The 25,721-nt window shown below is 40.7% G+C and overlaps 1 protein-coding gene across 4 annotated transcripts in view; it reads right to left on the reverse strand.

Annotated features, from left to right (window-relative positions):
* CELF2 (CUGBP Elav-like family member 2) overlaps nucleotides 1–25,721 on the reverse strand; it is a 202,712-nt gene that overhangs the window by 113,182 nt on the left and 63,809 nt on the right. For 2 of the 4 annotated variants that reach the window (XM_082308657.1, XM_082308654.1), the window contains exons 1-2: nucleotides 19,076–19,219; nucleotides 18,710–18,906 (exon numbers count right to left, since the gene is read on the reverse strand). In XM_082308657.1, the coding sequence (XP_082164783.1) occupies nucleotides 18,710–18,887 (178 nt within the window). In that variant the 5' untranslated portion in view covers nucleotides 18,888–18,906; nucleotides 19,076–19,219. Of the gene's footprint in view, nucleotides 1–18,709; nucleotides 18,907–19,075; nucleotides 19,220–25,721 lie in introns of those variants that run through there. The other 2 variants (XM_082308655.1, XM_082308656.1) reach the window with 1 other exon arrangement.

The following is a 25,721-nucleotide window of genomic DNA, read 5'->3' on the forward strand; positions in this document are numbered from 1 at the left end:
GAAAGTGTTATCTTGCAAATCTAGGAAAGCAGCTTTAATAGAATTATAAAACTGTTAGAGGCAGGAAAATACAGCTAAGCTCCCCTCCCACAGAGGACAGCATTACGTTTCCACATGTAAGTCTTCTAAAATTTTATCTGGTCTTATCTGTAGATTTCCCAGAATCAGGCTTCCCATAATTTCCCCAGAAAACTATTTCACAATCTCACAAACATTGATTTTAAAGACACTTTTCACGGTAAACACTTTCAACTTTGCTTAATTTCCCATTGTTATTTATTTCTTGAAAACCTTCCTAAATAAAGCTACTACTTTGCAATCTTTGTATGAATGATTCGATAACCAGAGCACAACAGTAAAACCCCATGTATCATACAAATAAATATGTTATTCCCCCCAGAAGTCTTCATACAATTGATGGTTTCTTTCTTGCTACTGTCAACCATGTATGACCTGGAAAACTGATCAAAAAATCTATTCACCAATATTTAATATCTATTAAGGGAAGGGAATATCCAGATTGTGTTGGACAACCTATGGGGCACGTCTCAAGTCCTCTAATTAATACCAGTTCACAGCAGTCTAAACAAGATAGTACCATGATATATAGGCCCTATGGCTCTCCAAAGATCAAGATGTGGCATTTAATCAGATCAAGATTTAAAATAAATCTCCAGCAGCCTGTTTCCAAGTTATGACAAGAGAAATACTTGGCTAGAGAGGTACAGGCTGTATGAAATGATTGGCAACTTATCAAGACAAGAAGAGAAAGAAGCTGGATGATTGGCAACTTAATCAGAGGGAGAAGGAAAAATAGAGGAAAAGGAACAAAACGAGTGCCTAAACAGCTATGTGTTGGCTCCTGCGGCTGTCAAAGGTGGCCTTGAGCAGGCAGTGGCAGGAGGGCTTACACTGAAGCTCGTCTGCAAAGTAGATGAAACTATTCAGTGTTCCTTGGCATCAATAGCACGCGGATCCTGAATGTATCTAATCACGTTTGGAGTAGCATGATTCTGTACAGCGTTCTCCGCAGGTCACCATGGCAGCCGCAGGAACACGTCCAACAAAATATCACGGATGTGCAGCTTAACAGTGCTTTGCTACCAAAAAACTCATAGAGCTTTAGAACAAAGCCCCCAGTCTTATCTGAAAGCTAAAAAAAATACAAAATAAAATACAAAAAAAAAATCCAAGGGGTCCTTGCACAGTATTTCATCTTCAGTTTCTGCTCCTTCTCTGACAGAAGGCTCTTTCTTTTAATCGGTGTTCATTTCGCATGAAGACCAACCTGAACAATCATAATATTTTGGTAGCAGTATCCTTTAGTTAATGTTACAGTGTGCCCTCGCCTTTTATTCAACAGGTTATTATCGCTTAAAATAGATAGTTTAAGGAAAAACTATGCAAACTTTTCCTGAAGGAGAACTGAGGAATGGTGGGTTAGAGGTTAGATTGTCAAATGAGCTTTGCAACCACCAGTTCTCACTGGGAACAAGCATTGCTTGGTCTTTTCACAAAAAAAACCCCCAAAACCTACTCATAGATGACTTGTATTTATCCACAGGGTGCAGTGGGTAAACAGAGAAACTGCAAAATGATGTCCTAAAAATTTGAAATTTCTTCTCCCACTTGAGATGGGGGATAGGGGAATAAGGATGCGCTTGAAGGGATGTCCTGGGAAGACTGGGACTCATATCTTGTACAATATTTTGGCTCCCACTAAGCCTTATTAGGGCAAATCTAAAGATATTTCCAAGCAATTTGAAATCCTCTGTCAGACTGCAGTATTACTCACTCTTGCATTTTGTATGCAAGAAAGATAAACCTTAATGTACAGCAAAATTATTTCTGGAACTGCATATTGCACGTTTTCACTATAATGCATATCATAAGCTTTGACACAGAGGTAACCAAGCGATTACTTGTCAACCTCCTCTCATTCCATCAGTCTTAAAAGATAGGATAAAAAAAGCTTTTCATGTGCAACAGCAGGCTTCAGATTAGTCCTGCAGAGTTATCAAAAATGTGGAACTAAATATCAGACAAGCCCAATTTAAAATGATGAAACACTTCTGAATTCTAAAATAATTAGGCTGATTTACAACACATGGCCTGATACAATGTAGGTTTGAATCCTTTTTTTGCTTTTTAAAAGGAGACACATTTTTTCATGCTAGTCATAAGTCAGTACAATCAAGATTTACTTCTTTTTTTCCTGAATACCCAAGAGCAACTCTTACACCTCCCAAAGATGGTTGTGGAAGATTCATATTTTACCTGGGAAGACAGACAGAGTTACAGACCTAGGAAAGGCAAACCACAACTACAGACGAAGAACAGCATCATCTCCTTTTTCTGTGGCTTTTCAGTGATGCTGTGCTGCAGATTTACTCAGTCTCCCCTCATTTCTGCTTGTAAATGAAGGATTCTGGGGTGCTATGAAGATTAATCAGGTGAGGCGCTTGCAGTTTTCTCCTCTACTCTTCATGATGGTTGCTCCCAGAAAACCCATGCATCTTGAATACTTCTGATCCCACTGGGCTCGAGATTTAAACAAACACTGACATTGGCAATGCAACTCTGCTTGACCACGGTACTAAAAAGTCATTATCTGTGTTTCAATATCCATTTAATTATTACCTGTGTTTAAAAAGAAACAGAAGACTGGGGAAACTCTCAGTTAACACCAGACGATGCTAGTGATGGCAACAACATTGCTCAAAACCTACTCTGAAGAATGTTTTGGCTCTTTTATTACAGAATACTGGAATTTACAAGATAAAACATAAAACAAAAGGTACGGCGCATTCACAACACTTTTTTAAGGCTTTCACTGTTGCAACACTCATGGACAATGGATTTTAAATGAAAGTTCTGTTTCTCTATACTTAAGGGTATTAATATTTTAGTATGACTGCATCTGTGAATGAAGACATTCAAAAAGCCATTATGTTTTCAACTTAGGTTAATAATAAGGCTATTTTTCCACCCACTCTCTGGCACAGCTGTAATGTTCTTGGCCTCAAGTGGGAGGCAATGTGGAACAAGGATTAGCAAGATGGATGATATACAACATACAGTGCCAGTTCATATAAAATATTACTAGATTGGAAATGACTGTTTACTGTCTCAGTGATTACATGACCACTTTTTTTCCTTCCAAAGAACATACAGTATGTGGCGCTCCTCTATGCCAATAAAGCTTAGTGCATAGCACCTGGGTAATGACAAATTAATTTTTGAGCTAAGCCTGATGAAGGGGTCAGCCAAAATCTTAGGCAGAGTTTATCCCCAGTACTATTTTACATGACAGAAAATGCATCCTTCCCATTCATCAATATTAGCACAGAACAGGGATTATACAACAGAAAATAAATAGAGTGGGGAGACCAAAATACCAAAAAAATCTTAGAACTGTGTGTTTTTACAGTACAATAATAAAACATTTAATCTCGGAGGAGGGGGGCAGTTGGAAACAGCATCCCATGGTCCACTTCCAAATAAAATTGGACAAAACGTTTAGGAATGCACTGAACAGAACAAGCGTGGATTTGGCAGACAACAAGTTGGATGAACTAGCAGGTCTTTTTTCAGTTAAGTTAGATTTCCAAACCTGAGACCTTTGCATCCTTGAACATGAGATCTCTTGCCTGATCTAGAGACCCACCTCTCTTGACCAAGGCCGTAGCGGCTCAGCCATGAGCAGCCAGGGAACCTGAGCCCTGGCTCCTCGCACATTCGGGTACCATTGTACTTCAAACCCAGAAAACCACGTGGGTCCAGGTTTTATGTCCTGTCCAGGCATAAAATTTCTTTTACCACAAAGTCAACACAAGTTTAAATTCCGAGCGCTTAGCAGTTCCCATCACTTGGACTACTGGCCACAGCCACTGCCAAAATATCAGCAATACTTCAGAGTTGAAAATTGTTTTCTTTAATAATTTTAGTGAGAGAGCACTTTCACGTGAAAGAGAAACAAGTGTTTTGAAATGGCAAAATCATTTCTCGTCCCTAAGCAAAGCTCCTCTGAAAGAGCTGTTTGCACAATCCAGGCACCTCCATTTTCATGTAACTAGTTTATCGATTTAATAAAACATATAAACAAGCTTATATCATTATTCTACCAGCTGCAGATAATCTATATTCACTGAGACATCTATTCCCACAAAAATATTTTCCTTGAAATTAATCTTAATGTTCACTCCTCCTTCCCCCACAAGCTAACATCCAGGCACTTTGAAACGCACATTAGCTACTTCAGTAAATAAGATGGGCAATTCTTAGTTTTCTTAACCACACAGGGCATAAGTGGATGATCTCTTTACAGGCCCTGGACGATGAAAAAGACATTAAGTATTGGAATTTTTCCTGTTTGAGTAGCCCAGTGAGAACGAGAGCCAAGGTTGCAGGCTCGCTCTTGTCGTCATTTCCAGAGCGCCAGAGTTTCCATGAGCAGTGCATCCCAGAGTCAGGTCATCAAAGCCTCAGCTCCGCACGCCCCAGCCTTTTTTTTCAGGGCGTTGTTCCAATACCGTCACCAACTACCCAAAGTTTGAAAGTCTGCTCCTTTGACATGCTCGATTGGCCAAGTGTAGGAGAAATACTGTTAGATAAGAAGAAAAAAAGAAGAAGAAAAAATGGGAGAAGTAGGCACATTCCCTACTCCTACTCACTCTCTAGTGATCTTTGTGCTATTTTCTTTTAAATCTTATTTAAAATTTCAGCCCTTTACAGTAAGATCAGCAAGAACAGATCTTTGCTTCAATAAAGATGCACAAAGCCCTTTTTGTTGAGGACATGGGTCCAAAACTCTGGCGTCTGGGCTGTACAGCCTTCACTGCAGGCACACTTTCAATCCTTCTCGTTCATCTATGCTGTCAGCGTTTCAGGACAAAGATCATTTTACCAATCTGTTTGTACAGCATATTGTACAATCTGTTACGTGCATCTGCAATACAAACAGCAAATGATAATAAGAGCATGTGGACGAGACTGGAGCCCCAGATTTCGGGTCCCTTTGTTATCGGTAGCGCATGGACCCTGATCCACAGCAGAGGCGGCTGCACTTCAGACTTGCTGCGTGCACACAATGTACCATGGGCACGCTCCATGAAATCTAAATACTGTATATTCCCTAGAAGAAAACCCCAAAGGGTTTTTTTTTTCCCCTCCTTCCTCCTATTTCAAGGGAGTAATTCGAAAGTTAAAACCATGACCACACCAATGGGAGTGAGGCACCAAATTACCTTTTGTAATATCCTCCTTAAATACAAAACAAAGCCATGAAACTTAGGGAGAAAGAGGAATAGTTCATGCCAGATGCTACCTAATGGATGTTCAATCATAAATGCTGCATACAAATGTATGAAAAAAATTCCCTACTTTCAAACAGATTGTTCCCCAAAATCACATCTGATTGCAACAGTAATAATGTTTCTCATCCTTACTAAATATTTGCCTTTTTTTTTTTTAAGATAGCAAGCACTTCTGACATTTGCTGCAGAGAACGTTGCACTCTCACTCCTTGCAGCAGATTGCTAGTCTGCTGCTTTACATGCTGATTTCTCTTTTGTGAGCTGAGACCTTGAATATTTTCACGGGGGAAAAGCAGATCAATGATTTTTTAAGAGAGCTAAACAATTCCGTGTAATGAACATCCGTTGACATGGGCAATTACGCTTTCTTTTTCCCCCCAAAAAACAAAAACACAAAAACAAAGAGGAGATTGTAACTCCTTTGAATGGCATGTGCCTTACTGATTGTACCAGAATGTCAACTGCATGCATAAACACGGGTGGGTGAAGTTCAGGAGTGACATGGGGATCATTAAAATGTAAGATGCGTAGGTGAAAAAAAACTTTTGCCATTTGATTCGGCCAACAATAAAGTTGCTTTAGAAACTATTCCACTGTTTCCCAATTTCCATAAAAGAGCAGTTCAAATCCTTTCTTTTTTTTTTTTGTTGCTGAACGAATGGGGAATAAAAGATTTTTTTGCTAGATTTCATGTATTCGCTTTTTAAAGAATGGATATGAAAGGGAAGTAATATCAAACATAAAGGAGACACACACTTCAATGGTATTTTTGACATTCAAAAATATTCTGAAAAAACATCCAATATATCATATTTTCTTAATAGTTAAAACATAAGAGCAGAGTAGGAAAACTGTGGGTATCTTTATCATTGTCTTGAAGCATGTCTTTGGCTATGTCACTGTGTTTCCATGCGTCTGAGTTTTCCATTTGTATAATGTGAATATGTTAACGTGGCTTATTTGCATTTCTGCTTTTATGTAGGAAGTCACACAAAATACCTTCCTGGATCTCATTGTGGCGTCTCTGTATAATGCGAGAGTAAGAATCCTGCATTAATAGCAGCATTAAAAACACCACCAGGATTATTCAATGAAATCCCTCTGCCATCACGATCGGTTGCTGCTCTTATTAGCGGAAGGCTCTGAAGCCCCAGCGCAGATCACCCCGCCACCCCTCCTGTTGCAGACTCAGACTTGTGCTCCGGCTGCTCGTCTTCATCGCTGGTGCAGCCATTAACCACAACGGCTACACTCAAACTGGGAAGGACACTTATGCCAAAATCACACCTTCATTAGACACTTGGAAAACCATCTGTGAGCAGAATCTCCATAAACAGCCCTCTTAGAGGTCTCGGTGATTATGTGTTACGTACGCGCACCGATACCCGTTCCTAGCTTCAACCTACTCCTATTCAGCAAAGCAGTGAAGAACATGCTTTAACTTTAATCACTTGCTGAAGTCATCAGGACCGTGTGCTTAGTTGATCAGGGGTCTTTATGAGCCAAATATTATTCTTAGTAATAAGGAGACCTGGCAATACACTAGATGGAGCATTTGATAGTAAGTAACATTAATTCAATTAAATTCTCTTACAGCATACACTCTCCAGCTAATGTAGTTTACAGTGAAATTTTCTCCGGCACTCATTTAAATATAATTGCTACACTTATCTTGTCATGAGGAAATTTCTGAAGGTTACTTGTACTGTGCATGTGTAAACCTACAAGCTACGCTGACCTTTAGTTGTGAGATTTTTTTGAACTACTTAGACTGCAGCATCTAAATAATGATGATAATAATAATAATTCCCCACTTTCACATAGCACCTTTTAACTCAGTATATACCCACGCTAGAACTAGCAAGCAACAAAGTACAGAAAGGCACTGCATGCTAACAGCTCAGGACTGGAAAGGAAAGATAACACTGTTGGAAATGGAAAGGCTGGGAGCCGACACACTCGGAAACCAGAATTTTGGTAGAGCATTTTGCTCAGTTCTTCTGAAAAACATAAAATTGTCTCTCTTCTGAGACACTTTCCTATTTACCTTTCATACACAAGCTGGCATTATCAATAGCTATGGGGAACTCCAGCGTCTCGCTGCGGTATCGTCTTCTGTCTGAACCCGAAAAGAGGCTCACATCTATTGACCCAATTGACTGGTTTTGGTAATGCTCTCAGGTGCTTTCCCATAGGTGGCCCTGGATATACTGGAAAGCAGCCTAAAACATTTGCAAAACTGGAAACTGGGAGGTGTCAGTCAAAAAAACCAAAACAAACTAAAAAACCCCCCAAACCCAAAGTAAAACTTCAGTATGCACAAATATCCATAAATCTACTGTCTTGAGAGTTTAATGAAATATTGGAAGGACAGGTGTAGAGATCAGAAGAGAAACCTGCTGAGCGTGATGGAAACAAGCATTTTGGAAAGCCCCACCTATACACAGTGGACATTTCAGGCCCTTGTCTATGGCAAACCTTCCCCTACAACTCTATCGTAGGCTCTTTTTCTTGTCTTCTCTTTCTCACAACAAGAAGCACCTTCAAATTAAAGATCTACTCCATTTTCCCCTTTAAAAATAGGGAAGAAATGGTACATTTGGGGCTACTTCAGCAGCACGCACCAAGCAGAGCGTAACTGAGCAATCCACACCTAAGTGCTGATGGCCATGGGAGGTGAGAAATGCCAGGTCTAAAGGGGAAAAAAAACCTTCTCAGCCCACGCAACCTCTGCCCTGGACTCAGCATTGCAAAAAGAAACCCTGCTTCTTAGTTTTTACTTCTCTGTATGCATGGACAGGTGGATGTTTGTAAGGGTGAGAAACATTTGATGTATTTATGTCTATTTGGCTATCAAGGCTTGCCAAGGCTTCATTTTTTTTTTTTTAGTATTAAATAAAATGAGGGAACCAAGACTCTCTCTGTCCCCATTTCCATCCTCCCGCTCAAACCCAGATGCCTGTCGCATTAAGAAACATCAAGCGACTTCGTTCACTTCTTATGGCACACAATAGCAGACGTTCAAGGGAGAACGTGGAACCGCGAAGCATTTTAAAACTCTCAAATAAAATGTGGGCTCTCATTCAGAAGTAACATTTTCCCTTCCACAGAGAGTTCCCCCACGCTCCGGTGAAGTGAATTAAAATTGACACTGAGAAAAATCTAATTGAGCCAGAGACAACACAACACTTTTCACTATAGAAATTGAAGCCCCAGCGGAATTACTCAGGTTAATATAGTCCATTTTAAATCTACAATGATTTTTATATCCCATGATCTGCAAATAATAAAGGAAGCCTGTTGTTTAATACTCATTGTTTTAACTGGGGGAGGCATAGGAGGAGTGGGAGCTGGTGTCTATGGGTCTGCTCCACACTTGCTTTCTAACTGCAGTCCTCATCAGATCCGATTAATACGTGAATAAACTAATGCAGATCTCACCTGGGCAGTGCTAACATAACAAAACCTTTGTGTCAGCCAGGCCAGGGATTCAAGCACTGAGAATGAACGGAGCAGATTTGATTTAGGCGACACAACAACAGCACAGGCAGAACGTTATTCTCTGTCTGCTTAGAGTGACTAAAAAATTTTGGGAAAAGTCCCCACAGGCCTCTCTATCTCAGTTCTTCCAGCTGGTAAAAATTGAGTGGTGATATTTGTCTCCCTTTGCAAAACACTTGGAGATCTACAGCTGAAGTAGCAGTGCTGCTCCTTACTGTGCCACGCTCATCCTTGCAGCTAAAAAGTTTCATGCAGTACATTATATTAATCTACTCCCCATTGCGGTACAGCTCCCTAAAATTGCAATTGAAAGTGTGACATCTTGAGCTACTAGGACAGTTTAAGTATTGTTTGAAAACATAAATTTTCCCAATTCAGTTAGGCAAATAAGAGACATGGTTCTTCCACTTCTTTACAGCTCGTCTTATTCTTCTAAAAGAATGCATGACTCCGATGTAGTAGTTATTTTAAATTAAAACCACGAGGTAGTAGACGCTGAAGTTTTTTCCTCCACAAATAATAATGAATTTATGCACCACGGAGTTTAATGTGCAGAGCGGAAGTCTAACGTCCCACTTAAAACTGCATACTCATGGGCATAGATTAGACAGTAATTAGGTTCAGTGAAAACCCGAAAAGATCCACTGGAAACATCCAAATTTAATTTATTCGCTGGCTTGTCTCAGAGTGTTTTTACAAGCAATTAGAAAGACACAGATTCCTGAAAATGCCTTCTTCCCTGAGACAGACGGACCAGGAGATTTATATGGCATGTGCAGCCTTTCCACCCATAGCTCACTGGCTTGAGTTAAGCTCAAACCAGGCCTAGAAGCCACTACCAGACTTTATCCTTAGGGAGTTACTTGCTATTCTTTTGAAATATGCTGATGTTACAGTGGACTATGGAACTGATATCTAAAAAACCCTAATACTACAACTGGCATGGCGCATCCTTTCCCGGTGTCTGTATCGCAGAAGTCTGACACTGAGGAGGTTGTGGGTCCTACCAGACCCAAAGCATGCCCAATACTGTCCTCTTGCTAGCAGAAAATACAGGGTGACAAGGTCTGGTGTGAGGAAGATGGAAGTAATGAACTAGTAATTAATTTACACTACAAATGCTACACATATCCATTTTGTAATGTATTTCAAAATGATAAAGAATAACAGACATCCTTTCAAGGCTTTCCCGGGGTTTAAAATTCATGTCAAGAACTAGCAAAATTAATGACATATTTATGCTAAAATGTTTTACATGGTCTTTAGCTTTTTACTGTGACCCATCATCGTAATATTTATGTGTCGCTCACATCATCCCAGCAATGACAGAGAGATTCTTACTGCCTCGGAGTCTCTTGTTTATATTTCATGAGCAAAACTTCTCACATTGTGGCTTTTAATTTTAGGCTTTTATTTATTTGTGCATATGTGTGCATGCGCACTTGTGTATGATTTTAGTGGGGTGGCAGGAACAGAAGATAAAAGCAATAAAACGCCATTCTTGCGGTGCAAATGAGAGACTTGGAGGCTGCAGTGCAGCTGAAATACATGCTCATAAGGCTACTCCCCAATTACACTTCATTTTTGACATTGCTCAGTTGTCAAGAGTTTTCTTCCTTTGAGCTCCATGCCAAAGTGTGTGAAGATTTCAGACTGGTTCTCAAATCCCTTGCAAAACCTCCTCCTATGTTACGAGTGAATGATTCAAACATTAGAACTGAACAGAATGAGAAACACTATATAATAAGAGAAGGGTTGTGGTTGTTTTGTTTTCGTGTTTTTTTTGAAGTGGTTGTTCTTTAACAAAAACATACATCATTTTTTATGTGGCAAGCAGATAAATATTGTATGTTTATTCATTTAATAGAAAATTGGAAGAGGAAAGAATTTCAGTGGCACAACGTGTCATAAAAAGATCGAAACTCATTGATGTGAGCTTTAATATGCAACTGAAGAAATTGGATACCATAAATCTCAAACTGACAGTATCTGGCACTATTACGGAGGTATATATTTTAAATGCAGGCACCAATCTTGAAAATACTTAAACATGCATGTGATTTTATGTCTGAGTATTATATCCATTGATTAATTCCTGTATGCAAGTGCGTGCATGACTTGACTTAGATTTTTCCATGCATTAATTTTTGCCTTTGAGATTATATATTTTGAGAGTCTGAGGTTTGGCATATTATTCAGATTCAACAATGAAATTTGATTATCTGTTTTTTTCAATTTTATTGAAAGTTCAGGCTGTTTTAACCACTTGCCTATATGTTTTTTCCGATGTAATGATGGCATTACGGAAAACAGATTACCCATTTATATTTTAAGAACATTTGGGATTTTTTGTAAAGTTGTTCTAAAATATTCTATAGGTAAATGCTGGATGGTGTGCTGAAGACGTCAACATTATAGCAAAAAACTGCCTGCCTTTTTTAACTATTGTGCAAAATACTCTTTTCCAGCACTGTCTGAACAAAAAACCACTATTGTTTAAGCCCCCTAATTCTCAGTCATTAGCCTTCAATTGTTTTTAAATATAATTAGGAAAAAAAAGACAGACAGACATATCCCTTCCTTTTTTGTTTTCTTGTTTTTCCTGAACTATCAGGAAAACTGAACCCATGTTTTCACCTGTATTCTTGGAGTTGTTGAATGTACCTGGAAAGTGCTTGGATTTATTTCATGCCTGAATTGAAGCTCAAACATCCTTTTACCTAACTTGCCTTTTCCCCAAATGTTTATCAGACGTGAACATTAGAGATCAATTAAGAAAACCACAATTGGAATATGAAGTCCTACTGTTCTAATAGTTGGTCTACATATGGGTTTTCTATCAATTTAACTAAACCAATTCATGTAGTTAAAGTTTATGCACTTTTTCAGCATAGATATAATTAGTAATGTGCTTATACAGTCTTAGCTTAATTTTGAAAATTGTAAATCATAGTTAAGCTGCTACAAAACTGCAACCAATGAGCCCCAAAGCGATCTACTTTAATCCCTTAGAGATGTGTTATTTTTATGAATTTCTTACAAAAACACCTAGAGTCCTCACTTCTGGAACAAGCCCCCACTGTGATAAATACTGTAAAAACATGGAGTGAAAAGATGACTAAAAATAAAAAAAAAAAAAAGCTTAATTCTGCTACAGCTCCAGTCATTCACATGCTGTATATAGAAACTTCAGAGACAAGGCTAAGGAAGGTTTTACGTGCTATCTCCCTCTTTAAATACCACAACCAAAACCCACTCTCTACCCAGTCCCCCAACATCTGCTGCTCTTCCTGTTTGGCAATCACAAAACCCCCACTCCTGTTACAGGATCTTCCCAAAGATCTTCCACTACCTCTGCACCATCCGACTGGGTTGGGTTTGCTGTGATAATTTTCAGTGTTAAAGGGACTGGCTTTTTTGCCATGGTCAATGATGGGAAGAGACAGTGAGACTGATTTATGTGGGCAACAGGTTTGCAGTCAAGTACGCAATGGGACGTTATCCTCATCTGCTCCCCCTCTTCAAAGCAATGCAAAAATATCAGGGGTCATCAGAAATCTCAGACCCTCTTCATGCTGGACATAGATAAGGCACTGTCAGCTGTGCAACCGCAGCCCTGGCACCTCGTCCTGCTTACAGGGTGAAACTGGACTGGGCCGTGGGCAGCAGTCATGTCACATACTGCTCCAGGCACAGTATTTCAAAATACTAAATGGAAGCAAGCAAGAGAAAAGTTTCTTCAGGAACTTCTTTTACTGCTCCTTCTGGCAGACCATTCTTCACTCTGCATGTGGAGGAAGAAAGTTTGACTTAAGAAGTTGGTTTTTCTTCTGTTGGCCTGCTGTTTCTCAGTCTTAAGTCTACGCTCTGCAGTCCCTGGGTTTAATATTAATTGAAAGAGCTTATCTATTCCTGCCTTCAGTATGCACTTCAACACACTGCAGAAACTTCAATCATATCCCCTTATAACTTCTTCTTTCCAAACCAAGGTACAGTCCTGTATTCTTCCTCAGCTTTTCCCCTTTTAGCTTTCTTGTAAGTCAATGCTTGAAGCCCTTTACAAGTTAACCTTCTTAGACCTTTTACCATGGCTTAACCCTTCCTGACTTCATACAAAATCATGCTGCTCTTCTCTGGACCTCTGCCCTTTTCTATAGAATAGTACTAAGTATTGGTAACTGTAGTTTAAACATGATCAAAAAAAACCTTCAAGTGGTACAGTATTTCCTTGAAAGCTATATTCAATGCTTCCATTTATACAGCTTCGCATTTTCTGTGCCTTTTTGACCACACAGATACAAAACATCATGTCAGTCCTTTTATGATATGTGCACTCTTCAAATCTTCTTCTGCTCTCGAATCTTTGAAAAATATACTCATTCAACATACGTGTTCACTCAAAACTCAAATTTACTCTTCTTGCTCATGGTTCGTTTTACCCAGCTGAATCTCTTTGTATTGGATTGTTTTCTCTGGGTTATCAGGTGGCTTTGCCCCCATCCAGTCCCTTCTGCATGATCCAAAAAGTTGGTTAACAAGTTGGTGGTTCATTCTGTCAAGGCCATTTACATAGAGAGTGAAAAAGTATCGATCTCCAATAACAGTCCCTGTTGCTCTCCAATCATCATTCCCTCTCTTCCCCTGGTCCGTAACCTTTCCCCATTCTAATCTGCCCTCGATCATCTAACCAGCTCCTTTCTCCATCTGAAAACGGGCCCTTCTCTGCTTCACCAGCAACCATATGTATTAGTCTCCTGTGTGACACTGTGTGAAATGCCCCTGGGAAATCCAGCTTGATTATATCCACAATTTCACACCTGTCCACTTTCAGAGAAACCCCTTGAAAAACTCCAGCAGATTTGTCGAATAAGAATTACCTTTTATAAAAATCAGCTCACATCTGTAATATATTTTATAATGCTACTTACAAGCCATATGAAATTATAGAATTAAGGTTCTTTAAGGTTTAAATTTAAGCATGCTAAAGTCAGAAACTGAAAGTTGAAAACTCTACTTCATCGTTTGCTCTCCCTCCCCGTTGTACCTGTACCTAACAGCAACATCTGGCTTTTGCCAGTCTTTGTCGAGTGAAACTTCATATAGTGCACAAAGCACCTGCTAAAAAATGTGCATGAAAGATTTCAAGTCTGCGATTGTAACAGAAGTTCTGTCAGCCGTGATCACTAAAATTTAGTCTAAAACACACATGCATAATGGCTGTGGTCCCAAGTCCTGCAGTTTCGACAGCATACGTGCTCACGACGCAACTCAACAGATCTCAAAAGCTAAACAATGTTCATGTGGACCTGTGAGAGCATTCAAAACACAAAATAAGTCAAAATGCATAGAGAAACCCTGACTCCTGGAGCTCTGGCTGAAGGGAGCTTTTAAAAAGCATCTAAAATAGTTTTGCAAAACACAATGCATTGAAATTGCTTCAAGGAGCAGGAGCGTGCAATCGGCTGAGCGGTGATGCAAGGGCAGGCAAGGAACAGTTGGCTAACGTCTTTGCTGCTGATTAGGACAGTCAGGGTGGGTTTGTGTGACAAGCAAAGCGCCACAGCTCTGCTCCCATGCAGGACTGCCTGAGTTCCCTTTTCTTCTCCCACCGCACAGAAAATGGGGCACTGTGAGCAGGGACCTGCTGGAGTGGAGGAACTGTTCCTCCTGCCTGCACAAAAGTATTTTTGAAGGGCTGAACTGTAGCTGAAATAGTACCCAAATAAGCCACATAACTTCTGCCTCCTATATGCCTTGCCCATCGAGTCTCTCCTGTATGCAGCAGATGAATGCCTCATTATCAGATTCCTCTGCTTGCTTCCCGGTAGACTTAAATTACCCTGTTAAATAGGATAATAATAAACACTGGCCTTTAACTACAGCACATCCTTGTTCACTCAGCAGCCTCCCTTTAATCTGATAAAGGGTCTGTAAAAGGCTACAAGGAAACACGGAGTTAGTTGTTACAGGGATGCCTCTGCCCTGCTTTCTGCAGCAGGATTCCCACGGTAGCACAAGCAGGCTCAGGCTCACAAAGCTGTTTTAGGGGACCTTGATCCCTACAAGAATTAACAGGTATCAAAACAGGGGCAAGGCACCAAAAGGACTTGGTGGATCTGGCCCAAGACTCTTCTGCTGCATTTCAAAGGGCAAAAGTAGCCCTGTGCCATCTGCTTGCTCCAGCACTCGGACTCCAAAACAAAAGCAGCCAAGGAAATCTTTCCGGCTTAGGAGAACAGTGGGGAAGAAGAGAGATCTCGGTGGCAGCATATACTGCCTTTGCATAGACCTTCCCGAATTTGAGGTATTACAGAAGCTCTCTTTAACAACTACTCTGAAAAAAAGTCATCTATCTACCTAGAATAAATTATATAAAGGGAGAAATCTGGACTGGGAACAGAGAGGGCTGATCTTCCTAGACTTTGAATCCCCTTAGTCCCCAGAAGCTGAAAGTGCCATTTATTTCAGTGTTACAGGATTTCCTGCCTTTTTTTTTTTCTTTTTTTTTAATTTAGTTTACCTAATCCCCCGGATTTCTCTGGTTGCAGAAAGAGGAAAAAGCCTTACAAAACAACAGGGGATAAACACAAAGTCAAATTACTTTGCTGAGCTCTTTCACACATTCAAAAAGAAGCGGAGAACTGCAAACTCTGGGAAGCACGAGGAGTTTCCTACTGACAGGATATTCTAACCATCACGCATTGAAACACAGCCATTCCTGTGGTTCCCAATTAATAAAGCCAAGCTTCAACATTTGCACTAGCAGCAATATATCTGTGGAAGTAAGATGGCTTTCTTCTAGTTTCCCAAAGTGAGTGAAACTTGGCTTTCTACCTGTCTTCCTCCTCTTCCTCCAGCTTCAGCTTTGCAGAGCTGGCAAGCAATACAAAAAAGGAGGAAAGACATGAACTAGGCCGTCTGTCGTTGGAGGGTATGAAAGACAGTCTTAATAACAGCAGGAGAGAGAGAAGCAGCCTATGGTTATTTTTGACAGAATCGGGAGAGACTCAGATTGCAGCTTCATAAACAGCTCATCAGAGCAAAATTCTGTCCAAATTGGAGAAGCCCCTTTGGCCAAGCTAACAGAAATGCACAGCCCTTGTCCAAAAAGAGAGAAATCTTTCGAAAATCAAAATGCCTTTCTTCAAAGAATAAAGCCAAACTGCCACCTCCCCGCGTGGTGTAGTAACACTAACTTGCATTTTTGTCGTTGCAATTCATAGCTTGCAGAATATTCAGAGAAAATTTCTGGGTGATACCAGCCTGTGAATGTCCTGCAAGACACACAGCCATGACCACACAATGAAATGAAAACGGGACTTTTTCCAGCATCACCCGACCACAAGGTCCCCTTGATGCACTGTTCTGCAAAACTGGAGCTGATGCAGAGAGGCAGCGGGCAGGAAAATGCCTGGCATTACCCCAGTCCACCCAGCTCAAATAAAATAAAAATGGTTGTTTCGCATGGGTGTTTACACAGAAGGAGAGCACGAAATTAGACCACACCTCCAAAGAAAAAGTCAAAGCTCAGTTTTGTTATTAAATATCAATTAGATAGCACAGGTGAAGGATTTCTCATGCATCGCGATGACAACAAGACTATCAGACATTTTTCAGGGCAATTTTTTTTGTTTGTTTGTTTCTAACATTCTTAACAATCTCTCACACAGAATCCTTTGTGCTACTGGATTAAGAAAATAAAGATCATTCCTAGTCAAGAGATATCCACAAGAAACTCAAGAGGTTTCTATATCTAGCAACCTTGCTGGCAGACTCAGCCAGGAGGAAGGTTAGAGCCAGCATGGAGATACACTCCTCCAAAGCTTCCAAGGGAAAAGCTGACCACCAGAGGAGACTGCTGCTGTGTCAGGGAAATATAAGTCTGAAGGTTATTCTGTCTTTCTTGCGGATTAATTTCATTTACTCATTAAAACATATAATGCCTGAAGTGACATAAAAGCATCGTCTCTGCATGGCTGAAAAGAGTCCAAGCAAAGAAAAAAAACCCAACCACCTTTCAAAAAGAATATTGAATATGGGGACTACAAGCCTTCATAATTAGTCTACAACGATTTGCATGACCTGTGCTTAATCCTTATGCCTTCCAGCTGCCTGACAGACAGGTACAGTATAATGGAAAACACTACAGAAACGGGAATCAATGGCTTTCTTCTGTCTAACCACAATATCATTCTCACTTCATTTACTGCTTAGTGGGAAGGCATTTCTGTGGCCCGGGAATCAGCTCTTTCTAAATGGACGAGTCTCAAAGTTCAGCATTTTAGTGGTTTAAACTAAGTAGGAGTTTGCTCATCCATAGCAGCCTGGACTGCAGAAAATCCAGTTGCTTGACCTCTTAATGCTGTCTTCTACCCAACATTACAAGAAAAAGACACTTGGTGAGGGCTCTGTGCTCACAGAGCGGGGGTCTACATGCTACAATACATCAATCCTGGGAAATGGAGGGAGCTGGAAGCAGAACTACACTGAAGTACTCCAACCAAAAAAAACTTCTGCTTCTGAAGGGAAAGAGCAATCTAGTATGGGGACTTGATTAGCAGCAAGGTACGGTGAGATGAACCCCCTCCCTGACATCGGTGTGACACCAACGCACCAAGTCTGTTAACCAGAAGTGATGTATGCAAGCAACCCAAAATGAACTAATGCCACTCAAAGCACAAGACTGCTTAAATCGGGGCAGCAAAGAAGAGGCCACTGTGAGGATCCTCTGCCCTGCACCAGGGCAGGGAGGAAATGCTGAACCTATGCACAAAAGCACAGGAGCACCCAAAGTTGTGCTGTGTGCCTCGCACAACAGCAGTCACCTCTCGCTGAACTGGAAATCTCAGGCGAGTCCTGGTTTGCACTGGTGGTTAGCTGCTAGTCCACAAAATCATTTTATGATATTCTCCGTAGCATGTGTGCTTTAAAGGTTTTTAGAAGCAGTGGCAGGAATGCATTAAGAATGAATAACTATCTAGCAACCTTACAGCCAGGCAGACATGCATATCTAGTTATGCCTCTGAGCTGCACTAATTAGTTGAAATGCTAGCAACACTTTCATATTCCAAACCTGAAGAACTCAAAGTGTAAAGGAAAGTATATAGCTATTTAGGGAGAAAAATGCATTCTGTGAAACAAAATATTCACTTTCAGTCTACATGTAAGCATACGTTATAATTGCATAGCTATAATACACAGAATTCTCACATGCCTAAGTGTGCATAGATACACAGAGAAAGCGATATAGTTAAGGACAAATACCTTACGTGTGTATGGAAAAAAATGCAGGAAGGAAAAACAACCCTTTCATTCTGAAAAATACCAGTGCCAAAAATCAAGCCTTTAATGTGACTACAGAAAAGAAATCAGATTTTGGGAAAAGGGCACGTCGACACTGTTTTTTAATTTTTACTGTCTCTGGAGCAATGACGTAGCAAGAGCCCACCACTATCCTTTCTCCCCTTCTGTATCCTGAAAATTATTCCCACCTGGGGTGCAAAGAGAGGAAACGAAAGGAAGTAGAAAATGATATTTTTCATTATCTAATCCTGGGAAAGTGACCGCTCAGGTTTCCATGTCTCTTGGCAGTAATAATTTAAACAAGGACGGCAATCTTTTGTTATTTTTTGCACAGTTGGAATGCACACTTCCAGATAACAGACATTTAAACTGCAATTTAAGAAGAGGAGGAAGACAGTAATCGATAGGTATTCAGGAGTCCTCTCCTCTTAGGACTGGTGCATAGCTAGGCACAGTATGCTTCAAAACAGACAGCCCAGATGCAAACCTCTTTGGAAATCCTAAAGGCAAGCAAGATCCTCGGGAAAAAAAAAAAAAACAAAAAACAAAAACCAAAAAACCTGAAAGCAAAGAGAGCACAACTACTGTACCTTTACTTTGGGGAGGGTTCTGACTTCTGTCTCGGAGAACATTAATCTGGTAGACAGCTCCATAAGGCTCAAAAAGTTCTTTTAACTCTTTTTCCGACCATGAACGGGGAATCTGTCCAACAAACATCTTAATGGCATCTGGGTCTGGTTGGTCTGAATGATCCAAAGCTCCATTCATCTTGTTAGCTGTGCCGTTACTAGAAAGTGGAAAAGGAGATTAAAAAGAGAAGGCAAGTTAGGAGACTACGCAGTTTTCATGTGCACTAGATGCAGAAGATGATGTCAATTGGCACAAAGCAGAAGAAAAAAAAAAATCGGTATTTAATTAATAGCATAAGTATTATGAAGAAAAAACAATGCAATTACATTTTTCATTGAGTCTGGTTTTCTCTGCAGGCTGCTGCTTAATGTCATTATATAAGAAGAGAGCAGCACAACGCAAACCAGGACTTTTGCATTTTAAAGCAGAGGATAGTTGCAAAGAAGTGCCGATTTCTCTCCATGGCTGTTGTAAACAGAACTGCAGTGAATTCTCACTAAACTGGCTACTGGCAGAAATAAGGCAGTGCGCGCGTGTGTGCGTGTGTTTTGTAATAAAGTCACATGAAAGGAATATGAAACACTTGGCAATCTGTCAGATGACTAATGCAAGATGCCAGCGATGAATTTGCAGATTGTGTGAAGCATCCATGTGTGCATCAAATTAGTATGATATTGCCTAGAATGGAAAACACTCCAGCTATGCGGCTGGTTGCTGCCGATTAGTTGCCTACGCTCTTTAAAAAGGAAAAGCAGCCTGGAGAGCTCCAGTTTAAAGCACATTGTTTATTGCACCCTGGCACAATTCAAAAAGAGAAGGCAGTGGCAAAATTGCCCACTTTGTTGCGAAAATTAAAATGCTGCTTCAAAAAGTTTTTCTCCCTGCAAAAAGGACATTAAATTTTTGAAAATTTTCACACCCTATAAATTGTTACCCTATCTGATCTCCAGATGTACATCTAAGTTCAAAACAACCACACACTTTTGCAGGGGAAAAGAACTTAGTAACAAAAAATAACCTGCTCTGTGAGACAAATGGCATATTATGGTTTAGGAAGGGTTGCACTCTTATAAGGAAAAAAAATAATTTAAAATACTGAATAAAAATAAAAATACAAAAACCCCCTCATGCCACTGTTGATAATTAAGGACAATAATTCCAACTAATTACTTGGCTAGAGATTCCACAAGTGATGATAATTTTTGGATGCCTCAGTTTCAAGAAAGAACACTAATGAGACGCGACTTTTAGAGCATTCCCCCCATCCTTCCACTGGGGAAAGGGGGGAAATGGCCTGTGTTCAGCAATGTGAAAGTTGATCATCACAGAATTCAGGCATTTCAGAGCCACCTGCCACTTTCGAAAAACTTGGCTTTAATTACAATTTCTCTGTTTGATGATTGGAGAGAATGCCCACAGGAGGACTTGGAAGAGCTCAAAATCTGCACAACCAGACCAAAATCATATTTTACATGTGGAAAAAAAAAAAAAAAAAATCTAAGAATGGCAAGAAAAAAACGACCCTGTGTAATTCCCCTGTCTCACAGCTATAACCTGTGCAAAGACAAATTACTTAGTTTCATGTGTTTCATCGCCTTGAAAGCGTAATTCACCTGAACACATTAATATGCCCATATTAACTTTTGCACGTTCCGTGCTTACTGCAGGAAGGAGAAAGTTGTATTAAAGGCACATTTTAAACCAACAACAAGAAGTTGGATCATCACTTGTGAAGTGTCTTCAACACAAATCAGCAGACAACAGGGTTTATCACACTCATTTATTAGACAAAATCCCTATTGATTCTAGTGGCAGCCTTGCCTGAGTAAGAGACTGAAAGATTTGGTCCAAGCTTTTACATCACGTTTCATGCACAAATACCCTCCCTTGCCTTACACATGCTCTCCATTTTGAAGATGCTCTACAGGTCACAAGCACATCTCCAGGCCTTAGAAACTGTATTTTCCATACATACGTGACACTTAAAGCCAAATGAAACCAAGCAACCAAAGAATCACCCCGCCAAAATCTCCAAGAAACAGAAAAACTCTGACTGACTCACTGGCGTGATACTCCATGGGAACAACTTTAAAGACTTTCATGGAGCAGTAGGCTCCAGTAGGATCTCCAGAACAGAGCATCACTCTGTTATTTCTTCCTAATTCCTCTTCCTTTATGCAAAACCCAGTCCATTAAACAACCTCCTTAGTAGCAGGGTGGAAAAAATCCCTGACCCGTAGCTTAAAATAATTAAGCAAAATGCTCACACACTATTTTGGACGTGCAAAGACAGGAAAAGGTAGGAGCTTAGCTGTGCAGCCCTCAGCCTTGCCCTGGACTCAGTCAACTATTTTCTTTCAGAAATCGGCTTCACTTTTTGCTTCATTTATTCTCTGTGTTGCTTACTTAAAAAAATGAATTGCATTCATTTTAAAATTATGCCCTTCATCTATTCTCTCTGTTGGATCCCTTCTTTAAGAAATCCATACACAATTGCTACTTTAGTCCAAAATTACAGCAAAGGTCATATTTAATAAAGAATAACAAGTTTATTCCTTTGCTTTTTCCTTTACCCAACCACCTTTACCACTAAGAGCACCACAATTTCCATTGCTAACAAGCCATTTTTTAGGAAACCACAAAACCGAACGCTTCTAACTCTTTTCTCACGTTAACGACCCCATTAGCATCAAGTTCCTGCTTTGAGCTAAAGGTTTAGGCACAGGCCAAGATCTCTTCTAATTCCACAAAATGCTTAAGCCCTTTCTTTACTTTGGTGGAACTGAAGTCGAATTGAATACGTTGATCATATTCCTTAAATGCTTTATTGGATAAAGATGGTTAAAGGCTCTGGCTTGAGGCATAGGCCACTGTACGCTGTGACGCAAAGCTCCCGGGAACAGGTTTTGTCACTTGCTGCCTGAATTAACTTGGGCAAGTCATTAAAACTTCTCTGGACTAAATTCCACCATCCACTGACAGCTCTGCCAATCCACTAACTCCTGCAGATTTAGGAAAAAACCCAAGCATAACTTAGACTTTTCTTTATAACCCTTTTCTATTGCAAGGTCGGGGTTTCACTGAGCTGCCAGCATGTTGGGGGGTTGATAGGCAAGTTTGGTCCGCATAGAGGGCACTCATTTCTGCAAGCACAGCTGGGCTCCTTTCTAAATTGCATTTCCTTTGACTTCAGTGCAAGCTAAGGCTCTCGAGCGCCTCGGAGGAGGGATCCCACTGTCACTGTCGGGGTTTTGAGGAATGCATGAGCACTGTCGCAGCAAGGGCACTTGCAGTAGCATCCTCACCCAGCTCCAGCAGTAGCCATAGGACTACAGCCAATGCAGACAAATTGAACAAGCGAATAAAACAACAGAGATATAACAATGGAAAAAACCACCCAATTTTATAGATTCGATGGATCTGATCCCTGCAGTATAATTGAAGGTTCCACTGAGGGACACAACCATACAGCACACCTGCCTGATGCTTCAGTTGTCACTGAGCTTGTTGGGTCAATACAAAATCCAGCCAAATACTCTTGATCCCTCGCAAATAATCTCTGCTAAAGATCAATTCCCTTATCCTCTCCCAGCCTTCATCTTCACCCAATGAACATCAGTGCCCTGCACTAAGACCTCTTAGTCGCCAACAGCTGCAGGGCTTTTTGTTACTTCTCCTTGCCAACATAACGGCCCTCAGAGGAAGCGGCTCCTTCCTTCCCCATCTTCCCTTCCTGCTGTACCCAAGAAATCACAAGGCAAAAGAGAAACCACGCATGAAACTTTCCAAGAGGAGGCAAAGCAATTCTTGCAAAAGCTTATGTCTTTTCTTGAAAGCATGAGCATACAGAGATAGCTGTGTCTAGGGGACACTAATGAGAACGGGATCCCTTGACAATTACTGTCAGTACCCAAATGATGACATACATTAAAAAAAAGGGGGGGGGGGGGGGGGAGATTATGTGGCTTGCTGTCTCTACACCGCAGCAATCCTTCCCTCCATGGCCAATTTAGCCCATTGGACTCAGGGGTGACCCAGCACATCATCTTCACTGACAAGGTGTCATCTGTATCGTAGAGAGCAGCCCGAGGGCAGAGATTAAGCCACTGAGTTGCTGGCTGCTTGTGGTTGCTGCCAGAGCATTCTCTCTCTCAATTTGTGCCAATTTTCCTTCTAATAACCTAACTACCATTCCATCATTTCAGCAAGTTGACAGGGCCACTCTTTGAGGAGCTAGAGATTGTTTTAATATCACTGCTGTTTAAGCAGGAGCACCGGAAAAACCTAGTACATGCCTTCCCTGTCTCTCCCATTCATATCTGTAATTACAGCAAGGCTGCTAAAAGCGAACTGACCGCTAAGGAAAGAGAGGCAGACTTCAGAAACGAAGTCTGGATCAAAAGAGACTCTCTTAAATTCATCACTGTTAAGAGCTTTGGCGTTAATCCACGTTCATTTCCATGAATGAACTAGGTGTCAAGCCAGGTGCTGAAAAACAGCTGTTAACGGGGACCAAATGGGTTTACATGAGACCTGTTTTTCAAATCTGTCTTTAACCCTGCCCAGAACCCTTCTCACTGTTCCGCTTTGGTTAATTCATGTCTCAACCCTCACCTTATTTTAGTGGCTTTACCATTTTGCTGGGGATTTGCCTTTTTCACGTTCTATGGTATAAGTGAAATGGTATAAGTGAAGTCTCCTACATCAGTAGGAGAACATTGAACTCCCTCTAAGAGCCAACGTAACAAGAACATGATAATGAATGGGCTCCAAGTGTAAAGACTACTAAATCCAGCCCAGCACAGAGGCATTTACAGGCATCAGGGTTTTCAGTAATAAATATTTACATCCGAGCTGCGGAGTCACTGCCAGGATATCACACAAGCTGACAAAAGGGACAACACCCGTTTGAAGGACTCCAACTGCTGTCAAGAGAGACAAACAAGCATCACCTTACCGTACTCGAAAGATCATAATTGCTGGTTTATGAGCAAATTTTGTCTGGAAGGACCCAAAAGGGCTTTATAAACTCATTGTTTAGAGAGGAATGACTTCATTGTAAGGTGACAGACGGCAGCTGTTTAATGACATGGAGCATTACCGCACAACAATTTCAGCCAGTAAGGGTAGAACAATACCATACCCAATTGAAAACTGCAGGGGGTTGCGATTTATAGACACAGAATGTAATTACCTAAATTGGATTTTGGCCAGCAAAATAAGGGCCAGAACCTCTGACAAACAAAAAAAGAAGTTGTTCCATATTTTTAAGCTGTAAATGACCAGGTCTCTGTGTTTTGGGGGAAAAAAGTCACCTCCAGAAGCTTTCTGGCCCATCAGCATTTTCACAGTGTAATTGCTCAAGAGCGGCTCAAAGGAAAGACGATGTTTCAAAAATCATTAACTGCTCCTGCTGTAATGTCTTGTACAGTTTTTGGCAGAACTATTAAACGTTAATAATACTAATAATTATTATTAAGTAACACATACCCATAACAGCAGTTGCTAAATGAACCTGACATCATGCCCAATGAACAAAGCCGCAGACGGCAGGACGTTTGGTCCTCTGCATGCAGTGATGCCTACAAACCAATTTTCTCCAGACTTCCCTGCACCCATCGGCAGGGCTGACAACCGAATAGCTGTAAGAGTTACAAAGCTGCCGTTCTGCTGCACTTGAAGGCCAACTGCAATTGCAGGAGGGATACCGAAACTCTGAGCTGGCAAAACATTCTCCCTTACTCCATCATACAGACCCCTAAAGCCTTTAACAAAGAGCTGAGCAATTCTTCATCCAGCCAGCAGAGAGCAACCGCACTTGCACTGACGCACGCACATTAACTACATGAACGATTCTGATGGCTTTTAATACCTGACATCCAATGCTCAGAGTTTATTCTTCTCGGGAGCTAATAATACTCAAGTGCTTGTGTAAGCACTGAATGGTAAATGCAAAGATTTTTTTCTTGTGTCGCCTCCACACTGGCAGAAATTATGTGTAAAAGCATAATGTTTCTTAAGACAATGGAGTCCTTTTTACTGCATTTTTTTTTTTAAATTTAAAATTCACAGTCATTTTTCTGGTGAAATCAGTGATTAGCTGTAGCTCAGCTTTGCTAACTCTCTCCGTGTATTAGATCACACAAACCGTAGCAAACCATCGTTAGTATAGGGGATACCTGTTTTCTGATGAATTCCAAATTTAGTACACATGATCACTTTAATGCCTTAAATGCAAATTTTAGGTAAGATAAGGAGGTAGCATCCTGTCACAGAGGAAAAAAAGATTTGAAAACCTGGGGAAAAAACCTCTTCTTAACTTGAAAAATGTTTTGGTGGGGAATCAGTTTGGGCTGGGAGAAGAAGCAGCAGAGGGAAGTTGCCTTTCAAGCAGGTAGGTCAGACTGCATGACACTGAGGGCAATACGAATTGGGAAAAGTACTGAACAAAACACATACTGGAGAAACATCAGAAGGGAGCTGCGCACAACTGAGATAAAATACATTGTTTTTTAGAGGTATAGATGTAGGTTCGTCATTAGTATCACAGGAAGAAATCAAGGATACAAAAGGAAATCCTAATAAGAGCTATGTTAAAATGCAATTACTTTTTCAGCTTGTGCTGCACGTTGGAGCACATCCCCTCCTTTGTCCTAAGGCTTCTTGACTTCCCAAAGTTAGCCTTCAGAGTTCTGCTCACCAAAGCAAATGAGAGAGGCTCTGTCCCTACCTGGCTGCAGCCTCCCCTGGGCTCATTGCTAACCATTCACCTCTAAGGCTGGTGGCTCTTCAGGTGCTCAACCTCTGTGTTGCTGCATCACCTCCATTCCAAACTTGTTTGATTTAAGGCTGGGCTTTCGACCTAAACCCTGGATACCCCTTGTATACACGTTTAAAACTACCAAATGATGTTACTTTAATGCCCTGCTTTTGGTAATGCTTTCTAGACCTGTAGAGTCAAGCAACAGTAAC

Source organism: Platalea leucorodia, assembly GCF_965183815.1.
Source record: "Platalea leucorodia genome assembly, chromosome: 4".
NCBI classification, from domain to species: Eukaryota; Metazoa; Chordata; class Aves; order Pelecaniformes; family Threskiornithidae; genus Platalea; species Platalea leucorodia.